General features: G+C 33.1%; 4 protein-coding genes across 4 annotated transcripts; all 4 read right to left on the reverse strand.

The window, feature by feature from the left end:
- Positions 1 to 1,384: 1,384 nt before the first annotated feature.
- LOC107366035 (lipase 3-like) lies at positions 1,385 to 3,330 on the reverse strand. Its single transcript, XM_015933610.3, has 4 exons — positions 2,740 to 3,330; positions 2,422 to 2,511; positions 1,774 to 2,358; positions 1,385 to 1,709 (listed from the first exon to the last, which is right to left on the reverse strand). The coding sequence occupies exons 1-4, from the start codon at positions 3,269 to 3,271 to the stop codon at positions 1,522 to 1,524; spliced, it is 1,395 nt and encodes a 464-aa protein (XP_015789096.1). The 5' UTR covers positions 3,272 to 3,330; the 3' UTR covers positions 1,385 to 1,521.
- Positions 3,331 to 3,805: 475 nt separating this feature from the next.
- On the reverse strand, positions 3,806 to 10,110 carry LOC107366159 (uncharacterized). The gene is made up of 6 exons (XM_015933734.3): positions 9,545 to 10,110; positions 9,391 to 9,480; positions 8,569 to 9,329; positions 4,879 to 5,434; positions 4,731 to 4,820; positions 3,806 to 4,666 (listed from the first exon to the last, which is right to left on the reverse strand). Exons 1-6 carry the CDS (start codon positions 10,089 to 10,091, stop codon positions 3,900 to 3,902), a joined length of 2,811 nt encoding a protein of 936 aa, XP_015789220.2. The 5' UTR covers positions 10,092 to 10,110; the 3' UTR covers positions 3,806 to 3,899.
- Positions 10,111 to 12,065: 1,955 nt separating this feature from the next.
- LOC107366162 (lipase 3) lies at positions 12,066 to 13,800 on the reverse strand. The gene is made up of 4 exons (XM_015933737.3): positions 13,383 to 13,800; positions 13,227 to 13,316; positions 12,584 to 13,168; positions 12,066 to 12,521 (listed from the first exon to the last, which is right to left on the reverse strand). Exons 1-4 carry the CDS (start codon positions 13,552 to 13,554, stop codon positions 12,382 to 12,384), a joined length of 987 nt encoding a protein of 328 aa, XP_015789223.1. The 5' UTR covers positions 13,555 to 13,800; the 3' UTR covers positions 12,066 to 12,381.
- A 7,526-nt stretch (positions 13,801 to 21,326) lies between these two features.
- Positions 21,327 to 22,257, reverse strand: Muted (biogenesis of lysosome-related organelles complex 1 subunit 5). The gene is made up of 2 exons (XM_015933739.3): positions 21,943 to 22,257; positions 21,327 to 21,862 (listed from the first exon to the last, which is right to left on the reverse strand). Exons 1-2 carry the CDS (start codon positions 22,166 to 22,168, stop codon positions 21,624 to 21,626), a joined length of 465 nt encoding a protein of 154 aa, XP_015789225.1. The 5' UTR covers positions 22,169 to 22,257; the 3' UTR covers positions 21,327 to 21,623.
- Positions 22,258 to 22,299: the final 42 nt, after the last annotated feature.

Consider the following 22,299-nt stretch of genomic DNA (forward strand, 5'->3'; position numbering starts at 1 on the left):
GGAAGCTTTGTAAATCTAGTTGTTTCTTTTTTGCAGGATTCATTTGCAGAAAGCTATTGATAAAGATTTTTGGGGCAATTTTATCTGTTCATTTACAGCAACAAATTTGTAGATATTGATCGGTAAAATCCGAAGTTAAATGTTCACTGCAACTTCACCAAGTATTTTTAAATTTTATTCAATTGAATGATCATTCTTTTAACAGTACTAGTCAAATTTGCTATCATAAAGTGTTTACAGTATTTTGTTTAGTTTGGCTAAAGAAATCTCGCATTATGTCCACAATCAAAGAAAATTTATATTCATATGCCCGGTCACCAAAGGTCAGTATGAGACAATTGAAGCATGTAACCATCTTCTGTTGTAACGTAGTGACGTTCATATTTGAAGCCTCGAGATACAATCAACTGTCAACAGGTCAAGGCTTCTTCATGAGACTTTCTAAATGAGGCTATATAAAGCTGCGTCTTTGCAAAAATGGGATTCTCTGGCGGTGATAATTGTCTTGAAACATTGTTGCTATGCTTATTATAATATTTCGAGCCTCACATAATTGTGACAATAAAATCCCAGTAAATTGAGTTCCACATTATGAAATACTGGCTACATTAGTTTGTGGTTAGTGACAGTAATCGATTTTTATAATCCAATTCCTTCTCGTTATGACAATTATCATTCACCATCTGCCAATTATTACTAAGCCATTGTTTACAAGTGCACTTTCCAATGCGATACTGCTAGCTCTAATTGTTATGCGTATTCACGAGCTTTTATATTCAATGAAAACAGAAGAAAATAGGTCGAGTTTCTGGTGGCAGAACTTGAAATGATGCTGAGCTGGACTAACTGCGATAATTTAGAACTCATTTTACTGACGGAGAAAATTTAATTATTGGAAGTGAAAAGGAAAAGATGCCTTTGCTATCTAATCCGACTATTTGTACATTGAATTGTGTACCAATTTATCGTTCTAGTTAAAATAATCATCCAGCAGATAAAAAAATAAGTTTACAAAATTGATTTTTTCTGACTTTCGTTGCTACAAACAAATCAATATCAGAAAATTCAACTACGATTGATAAAGCCGCATGTATATGTAAATGTTAATTTGGTGCTTACATGTATTTCACTGTGTAAATGTCACTTTGCGTTACTTTAACTTTGCATCTTTACACAGCTAAACTTGCAAATTTAAAATGTCAACACATTGAAAACAGTTAAAACATTTTAGAGACATTTTCGTGTCTCTACATGAGTAGCCAATTCAAATCATTGTATTGTTTCTCGTATTAAAAGAAATTAAATTAAATCAGTACTTTCTAGGGAAGTTACCTGAAAGATTTCATGTTCAACAAAACTTTAACACTCAAAAAATGAAAAGCTCTTTTAAATGTGTTCGAAAAAAAATTGAAATATTATTAAATCAATGGTTCTGTTTGATAAAAGCTAATAATGAACATTAAACTCTATTTTTTAGGTAAAATGAACCATCACGTACATTTCATTTGCTCATGTTTGACATCAGCTATCATGAGTTGAAGTGGAAATGTTTTTTCCTCGAATTTCCGGTGAAACTTGAATGTCTTCACCATGTACTCGGATTATATCGATAATAACGCTATGCATGTACTCAAAGGCTTCATCAGCAAGTAAGATGTCAGTATGTGACCACAGAGGCCATGTAACCACATGATCAATAAAAGGCCGATCTGTTGATAGAGAATTGATGAACAATATAAGTTTGTGTGCATTGTTTCAGAAGCAAATATTCACCTGGCAAAATGTTTCTCAGCTTTTGAACGCTTACTGGTGGAGCGAAATAGTCATTCAATGCACTAATGATAACCAAATTGTGGGCTGGAACATTTTCAAAGGGAAATTTGGGTGACTCTTCCGAACCATATACTTCAAGGTTTGTCTTTGGACCATAATCGAACTCACGAATTTGATCATATTTGAATGATTGGATATAATGCAGAAAATTTTTTAATGACATTTGATCCACTTGACTGAATAGTACTTTTATTTGATCTGGTGAAACCATTTCTCGATCAGGTCCAAACAAGTAATTGTAAATTTCGAAGCAAATCGGTTTAACAGCATCGTTTGTGCACAATATCGATAAAATGGCATCTAATTCTTGGAGAAAGGGAAATAAAGGACCTGAATATTGTGATCCGATTTCCGTGAGCAATAATGATCGTGGTATAACGGATGCGATTCCTTTTAGGTCACCAATAAAAGCTATTGGTGTAACATTAATGTTTAAATTCAATTTACACGCAAACTGTGGTTGCTTTGCTAATAGAGTAAATATTGCCATAGTGCCTTGTGAATAACCAATGTAAAAAATTCTCTCTAAATAAAGAACAAAATTATTAAGATTATCGATTGAATAATCAGTGGAAATAAAACTCTTACCAAATCCCGTTTCGTCAATAATATAATCGACCATAGCAGTTACATCATACTTTCCCATTTCAACGAACGTATAATTCCAAAATTCATGATCTGAAAAAAAGCAAAAGGAGAAAGATTTTCACTAAAAGTCTTACAAGTTTTATGAAAGACTTTTTGACCTGGCCTTAGATTAGCTTCCCAACAGTAAGCAGCAATAGTATCAAAAGTTTCTTAAAACAATTTATTTGCACATTAAATTAGAATTCTGTTAATCCATAATTGGTTAATTGTTATCAAATGCAAATTATTAATTTTATTAAAATTGAGAAGATAATTTACCTTTATATGGATCGAGTCGAGTATGATTCGAATACCTGGTTCCTCTGACATTTCCCAGCCAAACATCGAACTCCCCATTGGCCAAAGCAAAAGCAAGACTTTTGGATGTATCATGAGGAGGTTTACCATTGACCCATTCCTTTATGTGACCACCAGGACCGTTAATCATGAAACTACTACATGATGTGAAGCCACCGTGAAGAACCAGAATTGGCTTGAGGTTACGTCCTCGAGCTGCTTGAGCATATGGATTGATGATTCGATATAATTGAAGTATGTAACCATCTTCTGTTGTTACAAAGTGACGTTCATACTTGAAGCCTCGAGATACAATCAACTGTCCACAGGTTAGACCTTGATTTAATGTTGTCTTGAACGGATTTAATATAAGTTGTTCCTGGACAAAATTAGGATTCTCTGGTGGAGGCAACTTTTGATATGAGACGTTTGCATAACTTGAAGAGAGGAGTAAACTCAAAAGGAAACTTGGAATTATGCTGAGATGGAAAAACTGCAACAAAGTAGAACCCATTTTATCGAAGGAGAAATTTATAATGATTCTTTGCTTCCAATGCAACCATTAATTGATTGAATTACATACCAAAATGCCCTTGGAATTATAAATTTATTTACAGAACATTTTATTGTATTAATTTGAATATTTGCTGATCATTCAAAAACTTAGCACTTTATGTCTCCACTGCAGTATTGAATACAAATTATTCATCTTGTTTTTGCAAAAATACACGAGTAATTTAAAAGTTCTGCTTTGAGGCGTAAATGTTTGTGTTCGATGAAAGCTTTGTAAATCTAGCTGTTTCATTTTTGCAGAAAGATTTTTCAGGGTAGTTTATCTGTTCATTTACAGCAACAAATTTAAAGACATCGAAATCCAAAGTTAGATGTTGGCTGTAACTTCACCAAATATTTTTAAATTTTATTCAATTGAATGATCATTTTTTTAACAGTACTAGTCTTTGCTATTATAAAGTTTTTTGACGTTAGGTCGTTTTAGTAACAAAATGATTCATATTAATGGATGAAATCGAAATTTAGATGATTGCTGTAGCTTCGTTGAATCTTTTTAATTTTATTCAATTGAATGATCATTCTTTTAACAGTATTAGTAAAATTTGCTATCATAAAGTGTTTACAGTATTTTATTCAGTCTGGCTAAAGTAATCACGCATTATGTCCAAAATCACAGAATGTGCATATTCATATGCCCGGTTACCAAAGATGATGTCAGTGTGAGACCAATAAGGATCGGTGATTACGTGATCAATGTAGGGTCTGTTATTCGAGTTTGGACAAGGACCATCAAACTTTGTGGAGTTTCCTTTGCTCAATATGTTTCTCAGCTTTTGCACGTCCTTTGAATCAGCTAAATAATCATTCAATCCACTAATAAGAACCAAATTGTACTTTGGTATTCTTTCAAATTGATACTTTGGTGGCTCATCTGAACCATACTTTTCTTGATTCATCTTTTTACCATAATCAAATTTACGAATCTGATCATAACGCATCGATTGTAGATCATGTGTAGTATCTTTATTTGAAGTTGAATCAATTTGACTTGTTATTACTTGAAATATTTCCTTATTAATCATTCTTCGATTCGGTCCGAAAAGATAACTGTAAACCTCAATGCATATTGGTTGGCTAATTTCGGCTGAACAAAAGTAAGTAAGTCCAGCATCAAATTCAGGTAAAAAGGGTGGCAAAGGACCCTCATAGTTCTCTAATGCCCTAGTAGCGAGTCTTTCATTAGGAATGACACTGCCTAGACCTTTAGCATCACCGTAAAAGGCTATTGGTGAAATGTTTATATTCAAGTAAAGCTTTTCAGCAAAAGCTGGATTCTCTGCTAATTGAACAAACATTTGCTGAGTTCCTCGCGAATAACCAATCCATACAATTTTATCTGCAAAAAGAAGACATCAGTCCATCAATATCAGCACTCATCATGATTTATATCATAAACATACCATGATCAGTTTTATCAATAATATAGTCAACCATCGCTGGTGTATCATATTCACCCATTTCGGCGAATGAAAAGTCCCAAAACTCTGAATCTATTCAATAAGAATGTACGCTTGTTAGTCAAATATATTTCATGAGTGAATTCATTACCTGTATCAGGGTCAAGCCGAGTGTGGTTCCTTGAGTAAGAAGTTCCTCTGTTATTTGCTATCCAAACATCAAACTCACCATTACCCAGAACAAAGGCAAGACTATTTGATCTAACATTGGGTGGCTTTCCGTCGACCCATGGCTCTATGAATCCATCAAATCCATTGATCATCCAACTACTACATGAAGTAAAAATTCCATGGACTAATAAAACAGGAATGAGTTTCGATCCTCGAGCTGCTTGAGCATTTGGGTTAATGATTCGATACAATGTAAGTATGTAACCATCCTCTGTTGTTACAAAGTGACGTTCATATTTGAAGCCTCGAGATACAATCAACTGTCCACAGGTCAAGGCTTCATCATGAGACTTTTTAAATGGAGCTATGTAGAGCTGTTCCTGTGCAAAAATCGAATTCTCTGGTGGAGGCAAGTTTTGAGGTGGGACACTTGAATAGCTTGAAGAAAGGGTTAAACTTAAAAGAAAACTTAAAATGATGCTGAGCTGGAAAAACTGTGACATATTAGAACCCATTTTACTGACGAAGAAATCATACTAATCTCTTGACTTTCTATTCTAACAATTTATTCACTGAGTTATGTGCCAACCTGTCCTCGGCATTATAAAACTATTTCTGCACCTTGCGCTGTGTAAATGTTAAGAGGTGGAAATTTGAATATTTATTCATCATTGTTGGTCGAGTTAATCTTGTTTCGCTCAAGAAAAAAAACTACGAACATTAAAAGTGTTATAAATGAAATCCAAGCTGAAGCACTAGAATTGGTCTAAGATTCCGTTCAGGGATTGTTTGGGCATAAGAATTGGTGATTCGATACAATTGGTGTATATAACCATCTTCTGTTGTTGAAAAATGACGTTCATATTTGAAGCCTCGAGATACAATCAACTGTCCACAGGTTAAAGCTTGATTTAATGTTATCCTCAACGGATTCGATAAAAGTTGTTCCTGTTGGATTTGGCAAAGGTTGGCAGTTTTGAGAGGAAATACTGAGTATCTTGAAGACAGAAGTTAACTTGAAAGAAGTCTGAAATGGCCCTAATGGATCGGTTTGATTCACAGAAAAACTAGCATAATGCCTTTGTTTTTTTATCCAATCATTTGAAATTTTAATTGTGTACCCACCTTTGATTTTGATTAAATTGCAATGAAACTTTTACTGTAAATTTAAACTTAAACTTTGAAGCTGTATGTTTAAATGCTTCGTATTTCCATATTTTCCATCTTTTTTCAACGCAAACATCTATTTTGCATTGCATAATGTAGAGTGCTTACACTGTTAGTAAAAACCAGCTTCGATCAGAGTAAGAAATTGAAATTCAGCAGCTTAAGCTTTAGAGTAAAAATTTGAGTTTTGCTTGGTTTGTAGGGATATGAAAATTGAATCAGATTGGTGCAAACAAAAAACTTCTCTGATCAATAGTTTTGGATAAAATTGCTTCTGGAGTTAAAACTTTGACCGCATTTTATACAGTTACGCAACCAGATATTGTCAGCGAATTGATGCCATTGATGTGACTTTCAATGACAAACCAGAAAATAGAATCACTTTGGAAAATAAATTTTCACTTTTTTGTACAAACGCATAACTTCGATTTTAAGTTAAAGGTCTCGTTTCGTGCGATGAGAGTAGTTAGAAGGTTGAAACTTGTTTCCCGGTAACAAAAAGGACTAAGAAATCTCAACATTTGAAAACTTTTCTCGATTTATCACCAGTTTTCTAGATTTCGGACACTAACCTCGAAATTTCTAACCTCGATAACTCAATAAATACATTAGCTATTGACAAAATTCCTTCACCAAGAATCATAAATTGCAATGCTTATGCTATAATAGTAGTAAAAATCACTATTTCCTCAAAATCACCTATGAAATTCGAGTTTCTAATGCAATGATTTGCTTTTGTTGTTAATTGAATGCTTAAAATGCTTCTTTGATGTAAATTGCAACTCTTTTGCTTCATTCTCGTTATGAGCTAATAGAAGTATTTGAGTTTGTACTGAAGTCTGATCCAAATCTTTCTGATATTCATCAGTATTATATTATAGCACGCAATATATTGCATTTGAAACAAAGAATTGTGTTATCTGGTCAATAGTTTTCAATAAAATTGCGTCTGAAGTTCAAACTTCGATCGCTTATTGTACAGTAATGAAGCCAGATATGCCCAGCAAATTGATGTCTTTGGTGACAAACCAGAAAATAGAATCACTTTGGAACAAAAAATTTCATTTCTTCGTACAAATGGATAACTTCGATTTTGAGTTAAAGGTCTCGTTTCGAGCCATGGCATTAGTTAGAAAGTTGAAAATTGTTTACCTTCAACAAAAAGGACTGGCCAACCTCACCAACTAAAAAGTTTTCTCGATTTGTCACTGCTTCCTTCGATTTCAGACATCAACTTCGAAACTTTGAGCCTCTATAACTCAATAAGTACAAAAGCTATCAACTCGATTCTTGGATTTAAATATCATAAAATAAATGCTATAATATAATACCGATGAATATCAAAAAGATTTGGACCAAACATTCGTACACATGCAAGTACTTGAATAACATAGCGAAACTTAAGCAAAAGAGTTGCTATTTACATCAAAGAAGCATTTTAAGCATTCAATTGACAACAAAAGCAAACTATTGTCTTAGAAACTCATTTTTCATGGGCGATCTTGTCGTAATGGTGATTTTTTCTTTTGCTATAACACGAGCATTGCAATGCATGATGTTTGGTGAAGGAATTATGTTAATAGCTGATGTATTTATTGAGTTATCGAGGTTCAAAGTTTCGATGTTATTGTTCGAAATCGAAGGAATAAGTGATAAATCGAGAAGCGTTTTTAGTCGGTGATGTTGGCTAGCCCTTTCTATGCACGAAAAAAAAGTTCCAACCTTCTAACTGTAACCATCGCTCTCAAAGAGACCTGCAACTCAAATAGAAGTTATCCATTTGTACGAAGAAATGAAATTTTTTGTTCCAAAGTAAATCCATTTTCTGGTTCTTCATTAAAAATTACACCAAAGACATCAATTTGCTGGGCATATCTGGCTTCATTACTGTACAATAAGCGATCGAAGTTTGAACTTCAGACGCAATTTTATTGAAAACTATTGATCAGAGAACACAATTCTTTGTTTCAAATGCAATATATTGCGTGCTATAATATAATACTGATGAATATCAGAAAGATTTGGATCAGACTTCAGTACAAACTCAAATACTTCTAGCTCATAACGAGAATGAAGCAAAAGAGTTGCAATTTACATCAAAGAAGCATTTTAAGCATTCAATTAACAACAAAAGCAAATCATTGCATTAAACATCATTAGGTTTTATTTCTTGAATTGCACAATTATCGATCCAAATTCAACTGATCTACTGTTAAATTATTGAACTACTGTATTATAATAAAATTTTTCAATAAAAGCGTTAATTCACATTTGTATTTGCAACAAAGCTAGAAATGTCATTTAGATTCAGGCTGAAAGGCAATTTTATTCAGATTATTAAAAATTTCGTTTCAGCAAAAAATATAAAGACATTGATAGATGAAATGTATTTCTGTTATTGTCCATAGCTACATCGCTTCGTTTAAAATGTAATTATACAAGGATCATTATTTGAACAGAACTAGCGAAGTTTACAGGCAAAAGTTTTGATAATATTTCATTGAGTTCGGTCAAAGAAATCGCGTATTATTCTGACAATCACCGAATGTGCATATTCATATGCCCGGTTACCAAAGATGATGTCAGTGTGAGACCAATGAGGATAGGTGATTACGTGATCAATGTAGGGTCTGTTATTCGAGTCTGGACAATCATCATTAATATTCGTGCAGTTTCTTCTTCTTAAGATGTTCCTTAGCTTTTGCACATCAATTTGTGAAGCTAAATAGTCATTCAATCCACTAATGAGAACCAAATTGTACGTTGGTATATTTTCAAATGGATACTTGGGTGGATCATCTGAACCATACATTTCTTGATTCTTTTTTCGACCATAATCGTATTTACGAGTTTGATTGAAATGCATCGATTGCAGGTTATGTAAAGCATCTTTGCTTGAAATTAAATCAATTTGACTTGTCAAAACTTGAAATCGTTTCCTATCAATCATTGCTCGATCTGGACCAAAAAGATAATTATAAACAGCAATGCAAAGTGGTTTGTTAATTTCGACCGTGCAAAAGGCAGTAAGTCCAGCATTAGTTTCAGCTAAAAGTGGTGGCACTGGACCGACGTATTTCCCTAATGCCAGATAAAAGAGCCTCTCATTAGGTGCCAGACTGACTATACCTTTAGGATCTCCATCAAAGGCTATTGGCGCAATGTTTATATTCAGGTAAAGTTTATCAGCAAAAGCTGGATCCAGTGCTAGTTTAGTGAACATTTGTTGAGTTCCTTGTGAATAACCAATGTATACAATTTTATCTGTTATACGAAAATATAACTTGTGGATAATCAATCAGTTATAACTTGACCTTAAACATACCATGTTCAGTTTTAGCAATAACATAATCAACCATTGCTGGAAGATCATATTCACCCATATCAGCAAATGAATAGTCCCAAAACTTTGCATCTATTCAATAAAAGTTACCTTTGTTAGTCCAATATACATTATTAACGTTATTTGGATTCATTACCAGTATAAGGATCGAGTCGAGTGTGGTTCATAGAGTAAGAAGTTCCTCTGTTATTTGCTACCCAAACATCAAACTCACCATTACCCAGAACAAAGGCAAGATTGTTTGATCTAACATTGGGCGGGTTTCCGTCTACCCATGGCTCTATGAATCCATCGAATCCATTAAACATCCAACTACTGCATGAAGTAAAAATTCCATGAACTAATAAAACAGGGATAAGTTTCGATCCTCGAGCTGCTTGAGCATTTGGATTGATGATTCGATACAATTGAAGTATGTAACCATCTTCTGTTGTAACGAAGTGACGTTCATACTTGAAGCCTCGAGATACAATCAACTGTCCACAAGTCAAGGCTTCGTCATGCGACTTTCTGAATGGAGCTATATAAAGTTGTTCTCGCGCAAAAACCGGATTCTCTGGTGGTGGTAATTGTCTTGAAACATTGTTGCTATCCTCATTTTGAGAATCACATAAATGATTGCATAAATAACACAATAAAACAAGGGTTGTAACAATAAAATCCAAGTAAATTGATTTCCACATTACGAAATACTAACTAAATTAGCTTGTGGTTAGTGACAGCAATCAGTTTTTACAATTCAATTCCTGCTCATTATTGCAATTATCATTTAACACCTGCTCAATTATTACTAAGGCATTGTTAACAAGTGCACTTTCCAATGCGATGCTGTCAGCTTCAACTGTTATGCGTATTCATGAGGTTTCATATTGAATCAGTACAGAGGGAAACAGTTCGAGTTTCTGGCCGACAATTTTTATCAGCTTTTGCTCCAGTAATTCATATTTTTGTAACCATGTTATGCTATGTTTAACAACTCAAATAATTATTGATATTAAAATTTTATCGTTAATCAATAGTTGAACATTTTTCAGATGCATTTTAAGTGGTAATCTTTCAAAACCTTTCTATGTGAAAATTTTGTTACCAATGAAACTCATGACACTGACAATTTACTAATTGAAAAAAGTGTTTATTTTTAATGTCATAAATATTAATGACACTTGTTTAATCAATTTCTATGGTAAATATCATGTTATGTTCACTGAAAATTATTTCGATCTTTGAGTTATTATGTTTTCTCGCGACTTCATTTTCAATTTTCAACCAATTTGCAAACGCGAAATGCAAAATACGAAATATTTACGATCAATTTGTCGAACTTTTAATTTTCTCTGAGTTAATATACAATTTTAATCATATGGATCTACACAATTTCATCATTGATCAAAACAAAATAAATGGATACAAATTTTCATTTCTTTATCCACTTTATTCAATTATTTAAGTTTGAAGTGATAATTTCAAGTTCAATATTGCAATGGTCATTTCAATTTATCATTTAATGTGAGCGAAAATCACAATATTTGTTGACTTGAAACTACTTTGCAGCGAATTAAACCAATCAATGACTAGTATAAGACAAAAGTCGTAAAAAAGATCGCTTTTACCAACAATGAAGTTTATTTCATTGTGTTATTAATACTTTGCTCATAATACATGATTCATATTGGGGGCTTCAAAATGTACGCGTGAAAATAGGGTTCTTGAGGTCACAACTTATCGGTAATACTGTTTTATAGAAGGTACGCTTTGCTAGGTCATTAGTGTAAAGTATCGTGTAAATCGAAATAATTGTTAATGTGTTAGGCCAAAAAAGGTCAAATTAATTTTGTGTAATACAGGGCCGTCATTGACCTCTTGATATGCAAATAGAGGTCATTTTTCGAAAACTTATCCTAATTAAATTATGTCTGCGGCACTGGTACTGTGAGAAGTGCCGGCATCAGAAAATGCATAAATGAGTTCAAATCTGGCCTCATTCAGATTATGAATAAGCTTTGGATCGGACGACAAGTTTAAGTTGACTGTACTGCTTTTGGACACTGTGCGATAGACATTTTTGACCAAAACATGGAAATTTCTATCTAAATATTATCTTAAGACTTTAAACTATCGATTGATACCAAATTTATTATCTTAAGAGAATAATCAGGGCTCAAAAAACTGGTATGAAAGCGTGTTTCGCTTTTGCTCACTCATTAAAGACAACACTCGTTGCCGAACGTCTGAACAAAAAATGGCCTTACGAAAAATAAAGGATGAACATTGGTCAAACATGTATTTTTTTCTTATGCTTGGACCTCTAGTGACTTCTTTTTGTTCTTTTATTGCAAAAAATTATACGTGGACAAGAGTTTAGAACCCCAGAAGCCACAAGTCCAGCCAAAAAAGGCCTTTTCGTAACTATGGCCGAATTTCGGTATAAGAATTGACTTGACGCCATACCTCGCTAGCTACGTAACAGTACTGACCTGAGGTGTCTCTATTCATGAAATGAAAAAAATAGACCTCAAGGAAGGGTATTTTCACGCGTACATTTTGAAGCCCCTAATATAATCTCACAGCTTCTCTAAGTTTCATTAATCAAGCTCAATGGCAACATTAATTATTTCATTGTTTCCAGATTGTTTTTGATTCAATAAAACAATATGGACTATACATGCTCAATACTTTTTATTTTGATTATTTAATGATGCATTTATTACAAAGGTATTTTATGATCTGTAAATTTATTTCGAGGAACAATTCGAGAACTTTACACATTAGTTTATAATCAGAGTGCAACCTCTGAAAGATTGAGGCATCATAATTATTGAGTATCAAGGTTATGAGTTCCACTTGACTACAAACTCAACTTGATGTTTGAATGTAAAGTGCTCGAGATATTCCCACAGATTGCATTAAACATTTTGAATAATTAGGGCTGCGATTTGAATAAGCATTTGAATAAGCATGTTAACCATCGTCGTGTTATCCAGATTGTTGAGAGAAATAATCTCGCATTATTTTCACAATGACTGAATGTGAGTATTTATAAGCCTGATTGCCAAAGATGAAGTCAGTATGTGACCATTTAGAGTATGGTATCATGTAATCGACCAAAGCTGTGCCTGTTGAAGTAAAATATTGTTGTTAAGGTTTTTTGACAAAGTTTCAAAGTCTTGACTCTTACCATTTAAAATATTCCTTAACTTTTGAACGTTTTCTGGTGTAGCTAAATAATCATTTTGTCCACTAATGAGAACCAAATTGTACGTTGGTATATTTTCAAATGGATACTTGGGTGGCTCATCAGAACCATACAATTCAAGGTTCATTTTGTTACCATAATCGAATTTACGAATCTGATCATAATAGACCGCTTGTCGGGTATGTAAATTATCTTTGTTTGAAGTTGCATCAATAAGACTTGTTAAAACTTGGAATCGTCCTTCATCAATCATTGGTCGATCTGGTCCGAAATATTTACTGTAAACTTCGATACAAATTTGTTTCAATATTGGAATTGAGCAAAATAAAGTAAGTCCAGCATCAAATTCAGCTAAAAATGGTGGAATAGGACCAACGTAACTTGCCTGAGCCAGAAAAGCAGGCCTTGAACTCGGTACAAGACCAGAAATACCTTTAGGACTACCTCGGAAAGCTATTGGTGCAAGGTTTATATTCAAGTAAAGTTTATCAGCGAAAGAGGGATTCTCAGCTAATTGAATGAAAATTTGCTCAGTTCCTCGTGAAAAACCAATGTATACAATTTTATCTGTTATAAGAAAATATAACTTATCAGTAATCAATCGATTACAAGTCCATAAACATACCATATTCAGTTTTATCAATAACATAATTAACCATTGCTGGAACATCATATTTGCCCATATCAGCAAATGAATAGTCCCAAAACTCTGAATCTATTTCATGAAATAAACTTGTTTTAATCAAGAATACAGATTAGTATTTCAATAAATATCCCTTACCTGTATTTGGATTGAGCCGAGTGTGGTTCCTTGAGTACGCAGTTCCTCTATTATTTGCTACCCAAACATCAAACTCACCATTACCCAGAACAAAGGCAAGATTGTTTGACGTGACATTGGGTGGTTTTCCGCCAACCCATGGCTCTATGAATCCATCAAATCCGTTGAACATCCAACTACTACAACTACGACTTTTTAAATGAGGCTATATAGCGCTGTTCTCTGGCATAAATTTCATTCTCAGGTGGTGGTAACTGTCTAGAAATATTGCTTTGCGATTGACAGGAATCACATAATAAAACAAGAGTTATTATAAAAAAATGCAAGAAAAGTGGGAACAACATTTCAATGCACTGACAATCGCGTTAACTCGTTGTAAATATTTTATTACAATGTTATTTTTATATCTGACTACAACTTACAACAACCATCTGCTTAAATACATTTTTTGTCATTGCAATAGTCATCTTGTTGCTGCCAACTCGACATTGATTGTAATGCATTTTATGACTTTTCAGCTTGTTTAGGGGAGACATTTCCGTAAAAAGTTGCGTGAAAATTGCAATTTGTACTTCTATTTGTAAGAGACGATTTATGAATAATCAAATTGGCTTCGATATTCGTCAATGCAAGTTTTAATAGACTTTTCCCAAATTACCTCACTCGCATGCTTTTGACGTAAATTTGTGAATAAATGAATCAGAGCTACATGAACAGAGAATCATGTATATGTAATCATACTGTACCCATGACCATGTCTTCTCCGCTAGTTAACTATTTATCATATATTATTACTGTTAGCTGTGTCTTTGCGAATGATATTCTCAATTTTCAGCCCGTGTGCCACTATGAGCACCAAAACGGCAATTTTCTATGCTGTCTCGATGAGCTAGTGAATTCATTCAGTTAGTCGTACCAACTTCGAAGTCAGAAAGTGGCTGGCTTTTGATTAGTCTGAGCGAAGCGAAGACTATAAGATACCTCCTACGCTTCCTCAAAAAATCACTTTCACTCCAGTAACTCTCAAAGCTATTGCCCAATCATTTTCAAATTGACCATAATAGTTTTTGAGCAAGTGAGAAATTTCTGAAAGGGCAGAATTTTTTGCTTAACACTTCCGTTTCCGGTCTAACCTTTAAAAACACATTTTAACCAATTTGAGTACAAAAACCAAACCGTTATGCTGAATACATTCCCGTTTTGTATTTAGATAGCAGCACATGTAATCTTGCTCATAACAAATTATACAAGAAGTCATACTTCTCTTATAGATTGAATTACTAATAGCCAGCATAATATGGCTACAATATAATATCAAAATTTAGCAATAAAACTTCACACTCTTCGCACTCTACACAACTTTGCATAAGCTATGGCGCTTGAGGGACTGAATGAGCATGTAAGGTCTCATCAGGGATGAGGAATAGAGGCTGATAACTTGAATCTGAGATCAGTTTCTCAATAACATTAATTATAATCAAGCCTGTGTATCAATTGTGGGTCAATCATTTTATTTAAGTTGATATATAAAAGATGTAAATTGAATAACACCTGAAACCAGTTAATAAGTAATTAGATTTTTTAGATGTTCACAATCAATACAAAAGAGAGAGAGAGAACAATCATATTCGTTGGTTAAATTGTCCAGAATTTACAATGAGTATATTGAGCAAAAGGGAAAAGAAAGAGAAGCAAGCAAATTTAAGATTAAACTAACAAGTAAGGGGGATTGACATCGAATTATAAACTGATGATGAATAGAGTCAAAATGAAGTGTCGATCCATTTGCATTGAATTTGTTACTAACGCTCCGATATTGGCGAACGATCGTCTGGCCTAGTTAAGATAATAACTCGATAATGTGTGCAAAATTACACTAAATTCATTCTCAGTGGTAATATGATCCTAATCAATCATGTTTTACTGACAAATAACGTCACAAAATACGTCATCTTGCCTTTCATGTTGATTGTGATGGACGTTGTGACTACAATGAAACAAAAAATTAGTTTATATGAAAATAAGCAAATATTTTGGCAAAAAACGCACGCGATTTCAGTCTTGTTCATGCTCAAGAGATGGCATTAGCATAGCTAAAAAGCAGCTTCTTTGATTTTCAGATTCAATCTAAAGGTTACTCAAATACTTGATTGTGTTGTATATTTCAAATTTTACTTTTTGTATTAAAAAACTAGACATGATAAGCTAAAGAATGATGTATAACAAGTTATATTTTATGTGATAAAAATGATTGAAACTGTTATTAAAAATTCACTTTACCTCCATACAGGGTGTAACTAAAGTTCGTGTAGGTGGCAAAAAAATATTTTCCCTTGCGTATAAACCAATTTTGGTTTGTTTTGATTTTTTGTTTAGTAAATATTTTTGTTGGTTTTCTTTACTTTTATTTCTTTAAATATTAAAACATTAATAAGATGTTTGATGTCCATTTTTTTCAATCAATTCTGTAATTCTGTTTGGTATGGAGTAGACCAATTTAAAAAGATAAGTATTATCAATTGCTTCCCATGTTTCTAAAACTCTTCTAATCAATGTTTCTCTGTTAGTAGGTCTTGGCTCTACAAAAACACAATCTTGGAGTATCGACCAACAATTCTCAATGGGATTGAGATCAGGAGAACTGCCAGGCCAAATACCGACACCCCAATAACTGTACTCTCCGATTGTTTCTTCAATTAAATTGATGGAGTCATCACAATAATGGGCTGGAGCTCCGTCCTGCATTAGGATAGCCATCTCCGGATCTACCATTACATTGGGATCTTTAAGTGTTTTGAAATAAATTGGTAATATCTTGGAACGATAATATTTACCATCAACTGTTTTTTTCTTCAACAATATGAAGTTCGGTTTTACCGAATGCACATATTCCTCCGGCTACCATAATTTTTATCGGATGTTTTGGTAAATGAAATGACGGTATTGATTCTGGGTTGCTCGTCATGTACCCCATGTTTTGTCTATTGGGAGCTTGATGGTTCCATGACTCGTCGGTGTAAAGTACATGCATCCTCATCAACGTACCATTCAAAGACATATCACAGTATCCACTTTTAAGTAAAAACATTGCAAAATATAAACGATCTCTAATGTTGTTATCGCTGAGGAAGAATGTTTTTTTGACCTTGTAAGCATATTTAACCCAATCGATAGACTTGACATAACGCTGTATTGTCATTTGTGATATGTTCTTGTCAGTAGACGTAAAATGACTGCATAAATTCAAGTTCTTGGTACACTTCCTAATAGAGCTGGTTTGTGTTTATTTGAGGTCATCGGTAATTAATCTTTTTGTATCTGGTGTCAGCTTTGTTGGTCTTCTTGACCTGTTCAAATCAGCAGCGCTATCTCGATTAATCCATTTGTAAACTGTGTTCTCATGAAACTTTAGCTTTGAGGCAATGTCTATTGCTGTCATACCAGCCTCATTATAGCCTTGAATCTTGGCTCTTAGAGTGTGTTTTTTATCCATAAAAAAATAATATTTAACATTAATTTAATTAACAGTAAACTTAACAATAATCGTAATTCACATGTTATAATCAGACGATTTACATTAATGAAACGATTAAAAATAAAAAAAAACCGCCATCTAATTGCGCATCTCTTAAGCCCTCCTACCTACACGAACTCGTAATCTTATGCGGATTAATTAATAAGAGTGTAACTTGATGTAAATTGAATGTTTATTTAGTTTTGTTCGCTCTTTGCCTTGTTTACACTTGAAGTTAATTGCTTTTCCACTGCATCAGTGACGTAAAAAAGCAAAAATTGATTGGGTCATCACAGTACATTTGACTCAGTTCACTTTCACTAGATTTACTTTTCTTGAATCAGTACTATACTTTTCAAGTTTCGAGTTCAATATGGAAATCAAACATGATTTTGAAGTCACCTCAACCCCAGCACCACCATCACTTATTACTTCATTCAATAGACCACAACTGACCTCATTCCCAACTCAAACATTAACATCGCCATCAGGAAGAGCAATGATCAAATTACCACCTATTCTTAATCCCTTCCTTGTACGACCATCACCACCCTCACCACCATCACCAAAAATTACTTTGAATTCAAAAAACAGTAACAATGTGCCACTGGTTCATAATCATCTTCCTTTGTTCAAGAGCCAACGAATCTAAACCCTCGTGTCTCAACATTAAGAACAAAGTCAACATCGACCACAAAAGAAGGCCCACCAACATCATTTGTGTCGGTGGAAACCAATGTTTGTTGCAAACCCAAATGCTGTGTCAAGTGCTATCCGGTAGTTAAGCATTACCGGAAAATGTGAGAAATCAACTGACAAGACAAATGGATTATGCTACAGAAGTTCCATCAACAAGCTACGCTGAAAGCATGTCAAGTCATGATCAGAAGAGTCAAATGTATGCTTCATGCAGAAAAGGCACGGAAGTGTAAGTACGATTAGTTTAATCATGCTTTAATTAGCTTATATTTTTGAAGACCTGATCGTAAAATTTCTTATATTGTAGTGATGTTGGGCTACGTGCCTCGCTAATGCAGCGCGCTAGATGGATTAAAAGATTCCCGATATGTAACAAAAAAGGATGTATTCGATCTGTTGACCGTGATACCATCGTTAAATTGATTGACGATTTTATGTCTGCATTAAAAAAAATAAGATAAACCTATATCAAAACCATTACAATAATGCTTACTTAACTTTTTTCCTTTCTATCTTCTAAATTTTCATGTATTACTAAACTATACCTTAAACAGCATAATAAAAAACAAGCAAAGAAAGCCAAAAAGGCATTAAGTTTTACCGAGGCTATGTTAGTTTTACAACTCGTAAAAAGTTGCCAAAAGTTTGCAAAAAGTTTATGTAAAGTTTATGAAAAGTTGATGAAATGTTGCTGGAAAAGTTTATACAAAGTTGAGGGAAAAGTTGAAAAACGTTAGGTGTAAAGTTGCTTAAAAGTTGATTATGGAAAGATCTGAGAGCAAAAGATAGACAAAAACAAGAAAAGATAAGAGAAAAGATAAGGCGATGAGCAGTTAAGGAGAGAGAAGATAAGAAAATGAAGAAGAGAAGTATAATGAGCAAAGAGCAAAGAGCAAAGATAAAAGGTACGGAAAAATAAGGAAAAGATGATGGTAAAATAAGCAAGGAGAAAGAGAAGAAAAAGAGAAGAGTAAAGTAAAAGAAAGAAATTTTAGGTAGCAGAAACGACAGCATATTGATTTATCGGATGGAAAATTGTATTTTCAAAGTCTACTTCAATTGTGAAATCTTTCATCAAGTACAATAGCTTTGTGAAGTGAAATCTAATATATTTACCAGTGAAGTTAACTACAACATACGTTGGAAATTGTGTCTTGAATTTATTGACTAGATTGCATTTGTGACTAGAACAATTGTGAATAGAAAAGTGTGACTAGAACGATTTATAACCTGAACAAAGAATTGGTGTTTATTGAACTTGAAATCAGACCAATAATTTGTCACAGTTTCTTCTTGAACTGATATCCAAGCTTTATAAATTCACTTGATTGCATTAAATGAATTTATAGTTTTAATGAATTGACTTAGCTGATTGACACTTTTGTCGAGTAAATAATTAATAAAGAGATGCAAATATATGGCTTTAAATGAGTGCATAATACCACCATCAAGAGGTCGAGTAATTGCTGTGGTTGATGCGAGTAAAATTGAAATCATAAGAAGTTGGTAGAAGTTAACATTGTGACCAGAAAAATTATCTAAAACAAGTAAACCTTTATGTTATCAAGAATTAACTCATTATGCCAATCTTTAAAAATATTCCTGTTGATTCAGGTATTTTCTTGGGCAATATAATCAACATTTTAATTTTCAAAACAACCAATGAAAACGCCTTGGTTTCACTGATCTTCCAATGACCAATGGTTTCATTTTTAAATCATTTTTACAAACACATAAAATAATTGAAACTCTTTCTTTGAAAATCTTGTCACCTCTGTGCTCAGTTTTTGAAATGAAATAAATTTTGATTGGTAACTGTCTCCAAAATAAACCTCTCTCATCACAGTTAAAGATGAATGCATCTTGTCAATTGATTAAAATCCTTGGTATTTCAATTTCTCTCCATTGATCCACTTATTCATTATCAATTGAATTTTTCTGTAATGGTTCCTTTTTTAATTTTGCCCTTTCTCTAAATCTATGAAACCATTGATGAGAACACTTCTAATCTTCTCTTCCAATGGCTCTTGTTATTTCGACCGCCTTTTGTCTAATCAATTTTACACTCAATGGTAAACCTATCTCCGAACATCTGTTGATAAATTCCTTTACAAGGTTGTCATGATTAATATTTTCGTTTTTCCAACCTGAAAAATAGTAAAGAAAAAATGGTTAACTCAACTTGATCGCATATATTGGAACAAAAAAATCTTACCTCGATCTGTTTCCCAAGCCTCTGGTATTAGCTTCTCTGATTGATTCAGAATTTTGTTTACACCGAAATACAGTAGTTACTGACACTTTAAATTCTTGTTTAGCATCGTGATAAGATAAACCATTATTCAATTTATCAATTAAATTTTCTTTTTCTTTTACATTTAAGTTTCTTCTCGGCATAATGAGAGCGAAAACAATAAGATCTTCCCCCATTAAGGGGTCATTGAAAATTTATTCTCATAACTGGTAGCTTACTGTATCGTGAAACAGCTAAATTCATGATCATTGACAGCATTGGTTTTGCTTGCAATCTTTTCGATTTGATTTGACTTACTTTTGCACATAGAAAGACGGGTTTTGCTCCAGAATTACCGTTAAGCTTGAGGCAGGATTAGGCTTAAAGATTTTTTGCTTATGAATTAACAACTTTTGCTTTACAATTAACAATTTTTGCGAAAGAAATCAATTTTCTATGGGTTTTTTAGCTATACCGTTTTATAGTTTTACCGCTATATAGTTTTTAGGTACATGGAAGAATATACGCTGTCTTGACTCATTTTTTTATTTCTTGAGCTGATTATTACTGAATTAACAGTATACACACTAATTTTGTGTTTTCGTCCAATTCATCGCCAAATTTAGCGTCTACATCCTTCGATATGGTCAGCTATTATCAGTGTAAGTCAACTCTAAACCTTGAATGTTAATAGCAATGCAAAAATTGTTTTCTCTAAAGCAAAAAATGTCAACTATAAGTGACTCTTTGGCGTTAATCCTTTGCTTGTTTTAAAATCTTGTTAATTCTAAAGCAAAACTCATTTTTCCATTTGCAAAAGTAAGTCAAATCAAATCGAAAAGATTGTAATTCACCTCCAACTTATGCATCAAATATTCTTATCATTATTTTGTACTTAATTAAACCTTAAACTTGTCTTTACTCTTGTATACATTGATTCCACAGTCAATTAGTATCTCAGTTCTGGCATACACAGATTGATTTTCCAAACAATTTTTAATACCTATGAGAAAATAAATATGCAAAAATCAGATCGAGTCGATCTGCCATAGACTTGCCATGTTAAACTCTAAAAAACTTTGTCCATCTTTTTGTGAATCGATCTGAACGCAATATATACGTCCCGAAACAACGATAATAGTACCAAATGAAAGATATTAAACTGAATTTTCCCTTCGTAAAAAATCTTATGAAAGAAATCAAAATCTGACATTTTGCACCTTGAAATCTGTACCAGCATTTCCTGATCCTTGGTATAAGTAGCAAATTTTTTAACAATTTTATGAATAACTTATTATATGTGATAGTAAAACGATTGATCCCGTTGCCTTTTGTTTCGTTTTCATCTGGAGCAAGAATATTTGAAAGATTCCGAATCTATTTACGGTGATGCACTTTCATGTGGTCAGTCAATCGAGCTGAGGCACTTTGTCGTGTAGTTTTAAGGCATTACTATTAGTATTATGCATATTGTTAGACCAAAAATTATAATTCTAGATTTGTAAATTTGTGACCAATTTGTATTAAAGAAAATTTTTACATTAAATATTAGATTTTAGTAAAACGTAAAAAAATAATAAAGAGCTATCAGAATAGTATAAGTGATAACATCTTCTGTTAAATTTCAGAACATCTTGACACGAGCTTGGTGAAGATTATAATACTTGTGTATCCATCAAAGCGGTAAGAAATGTTAGAATGAAGATAATAACTTCGAGTCGTTAAGACCTTTGCAACAAAATGGGAGGAAAAAACCGGATCGCTGATTGTTTTCATGAACCCTAAAGTTGGATATTCATTGCACTTTATCCAGTCTCCATTTCGCCTCCAACTCTTTATAATATTTCTTCAAATCATTGGCTTTGTCTGCATATATTGTATCCAAATCAGCTATTTTTGTTTGAGTCTCTTTAATCACTAGACTTTTTTCTGCTTCGTACTTGATGATTATCTCAGCTAGCTTACGATTCCGTCTTTTCTCCTCCTTGTGTTCCATGTCAATCAATTCCGTGGCTTGCTCCAATAAATCGTCAACTAATGTGAAATAAACAGAAAAATAACGTAAATATTCAAAGGAACGGAATCATGTGAGGAAAGAGTCAACAATTACTTACTGTTAGGTTCAATTTCAAATAGATTGCTTTTCTCTAATTTATCCTTGGCCATTGGTAAGTCGTTCTCACTAAGATCTTTGATACATTTTTCAATTTGATCAACTTGTTTAACCTCATGGTTATTTCTTGTCTCTTCAAACTGTTGAGTAAAAAATTTCAATTCACCTGATGTAAAACAACGATGATCCAATAAACGTGTAACAATTTCATCTACAATAGCAAACATTGCTCAATTTATAAGGGCGAGTTGTAAAACAATAATTAAATCGGCAAAAATAAACAATTAACAATCAAAAACAGCAAAACCCAAAAAACCCAAAAAACTGACAATCATATGTTCACCATCACTATGACAAC

The sequence above is a fragment of the Tetranychus urticae genome, chromosome 2 (assembly GCF_039701765.1).
Source record: "Tetranychus urticae isolate SD_2017Ah chromosome 2, NJAU_TeUrti_SD_1.0, whole genome shotgun sequence".
NCBI classification, from domain to species: Eukaryota; Metazoa; Arthropoda; class Arachnida; order Trombidiformes; family Tetranychidae; genus Tetranychus; species Tetranychus urticae.

Bases quoted from the DNA above. Each gene is read 5' to 3' on its own strand.
- LOC107366159 (XM_015933734.3), bottom strand. From the start codon at position 10,091: ATGTGGAAATCAATTTACTTGGATTTTATTGTTACAACCCTTGTTTTA. The intron at 9,481-9,544 runs GTAATGAATCCA...TTTATTGAATAG, and splicing joins TCGACTCGATCCTTATACTG to ATGCAAAGTTTTGGGACTAT. The intron at 5,435-8,568 runs CAATGAAATATT...TCAAGAGATTAG, and splicing joins GCGATTTCTTTGACCGAACT to TATGATTTCTTCGTCAGTAA.
- LOC107366035 (XM_015933610.3), bottom strand. From the start codon at position 3,271: ATGGGTTCTACTTTGTTGCAGTTTTTCCATCTCAGCATAATTCCAAGT. The intron at 2,512-2,739 runs GTAAATTATCTT...GCTTTTTTTCAG, and splicing joins TCGACTCGATCCATATAAAG to ATCATGAATTTTGGAATTAT. The intron at 2,359-2,421 runs GTAAGAGTTTTA...TTCTTTATTTAG, and splicing joins TATTGACGAAACGGGATTTG to AGAGAATTTTTTACATTGGT.
- LOC107366162 (XM_015933737.3), bottom strand. From the start codon at position 13,554: ATGTTCAACGGATTTGATGGATTCATAGAGCCATGGGTTGGCGGAAAA. The intron at 13,317-13,382 runs GTAAGGGATATT...TTCATGAAATAG, and splicing joins TCGGCTCAATCCAAATACAG to ATTCAGAGTTTTGGGACTAT. The intron at 13,169-13,226 runs GTATGTTTATGG...TTCTTATAACAG, and splicing joins TATTGATAAAACTGAATATG to ATAAAATTGTATACATTGGT.
- Muted (XM_015933739.3), bottom strand. From the start codon at position 22,168: ATGTTTGCTATTGTAGATGAAATTGTTACACGTTTATTGGATCATCGT. The intron at 21,863-21,942 runs GTAAGTAATTGT...ATTTCACATTAG, and splicing joins ATTTGAAATTGAACCTAACA to TTGACGATTTATTGGAGCAA.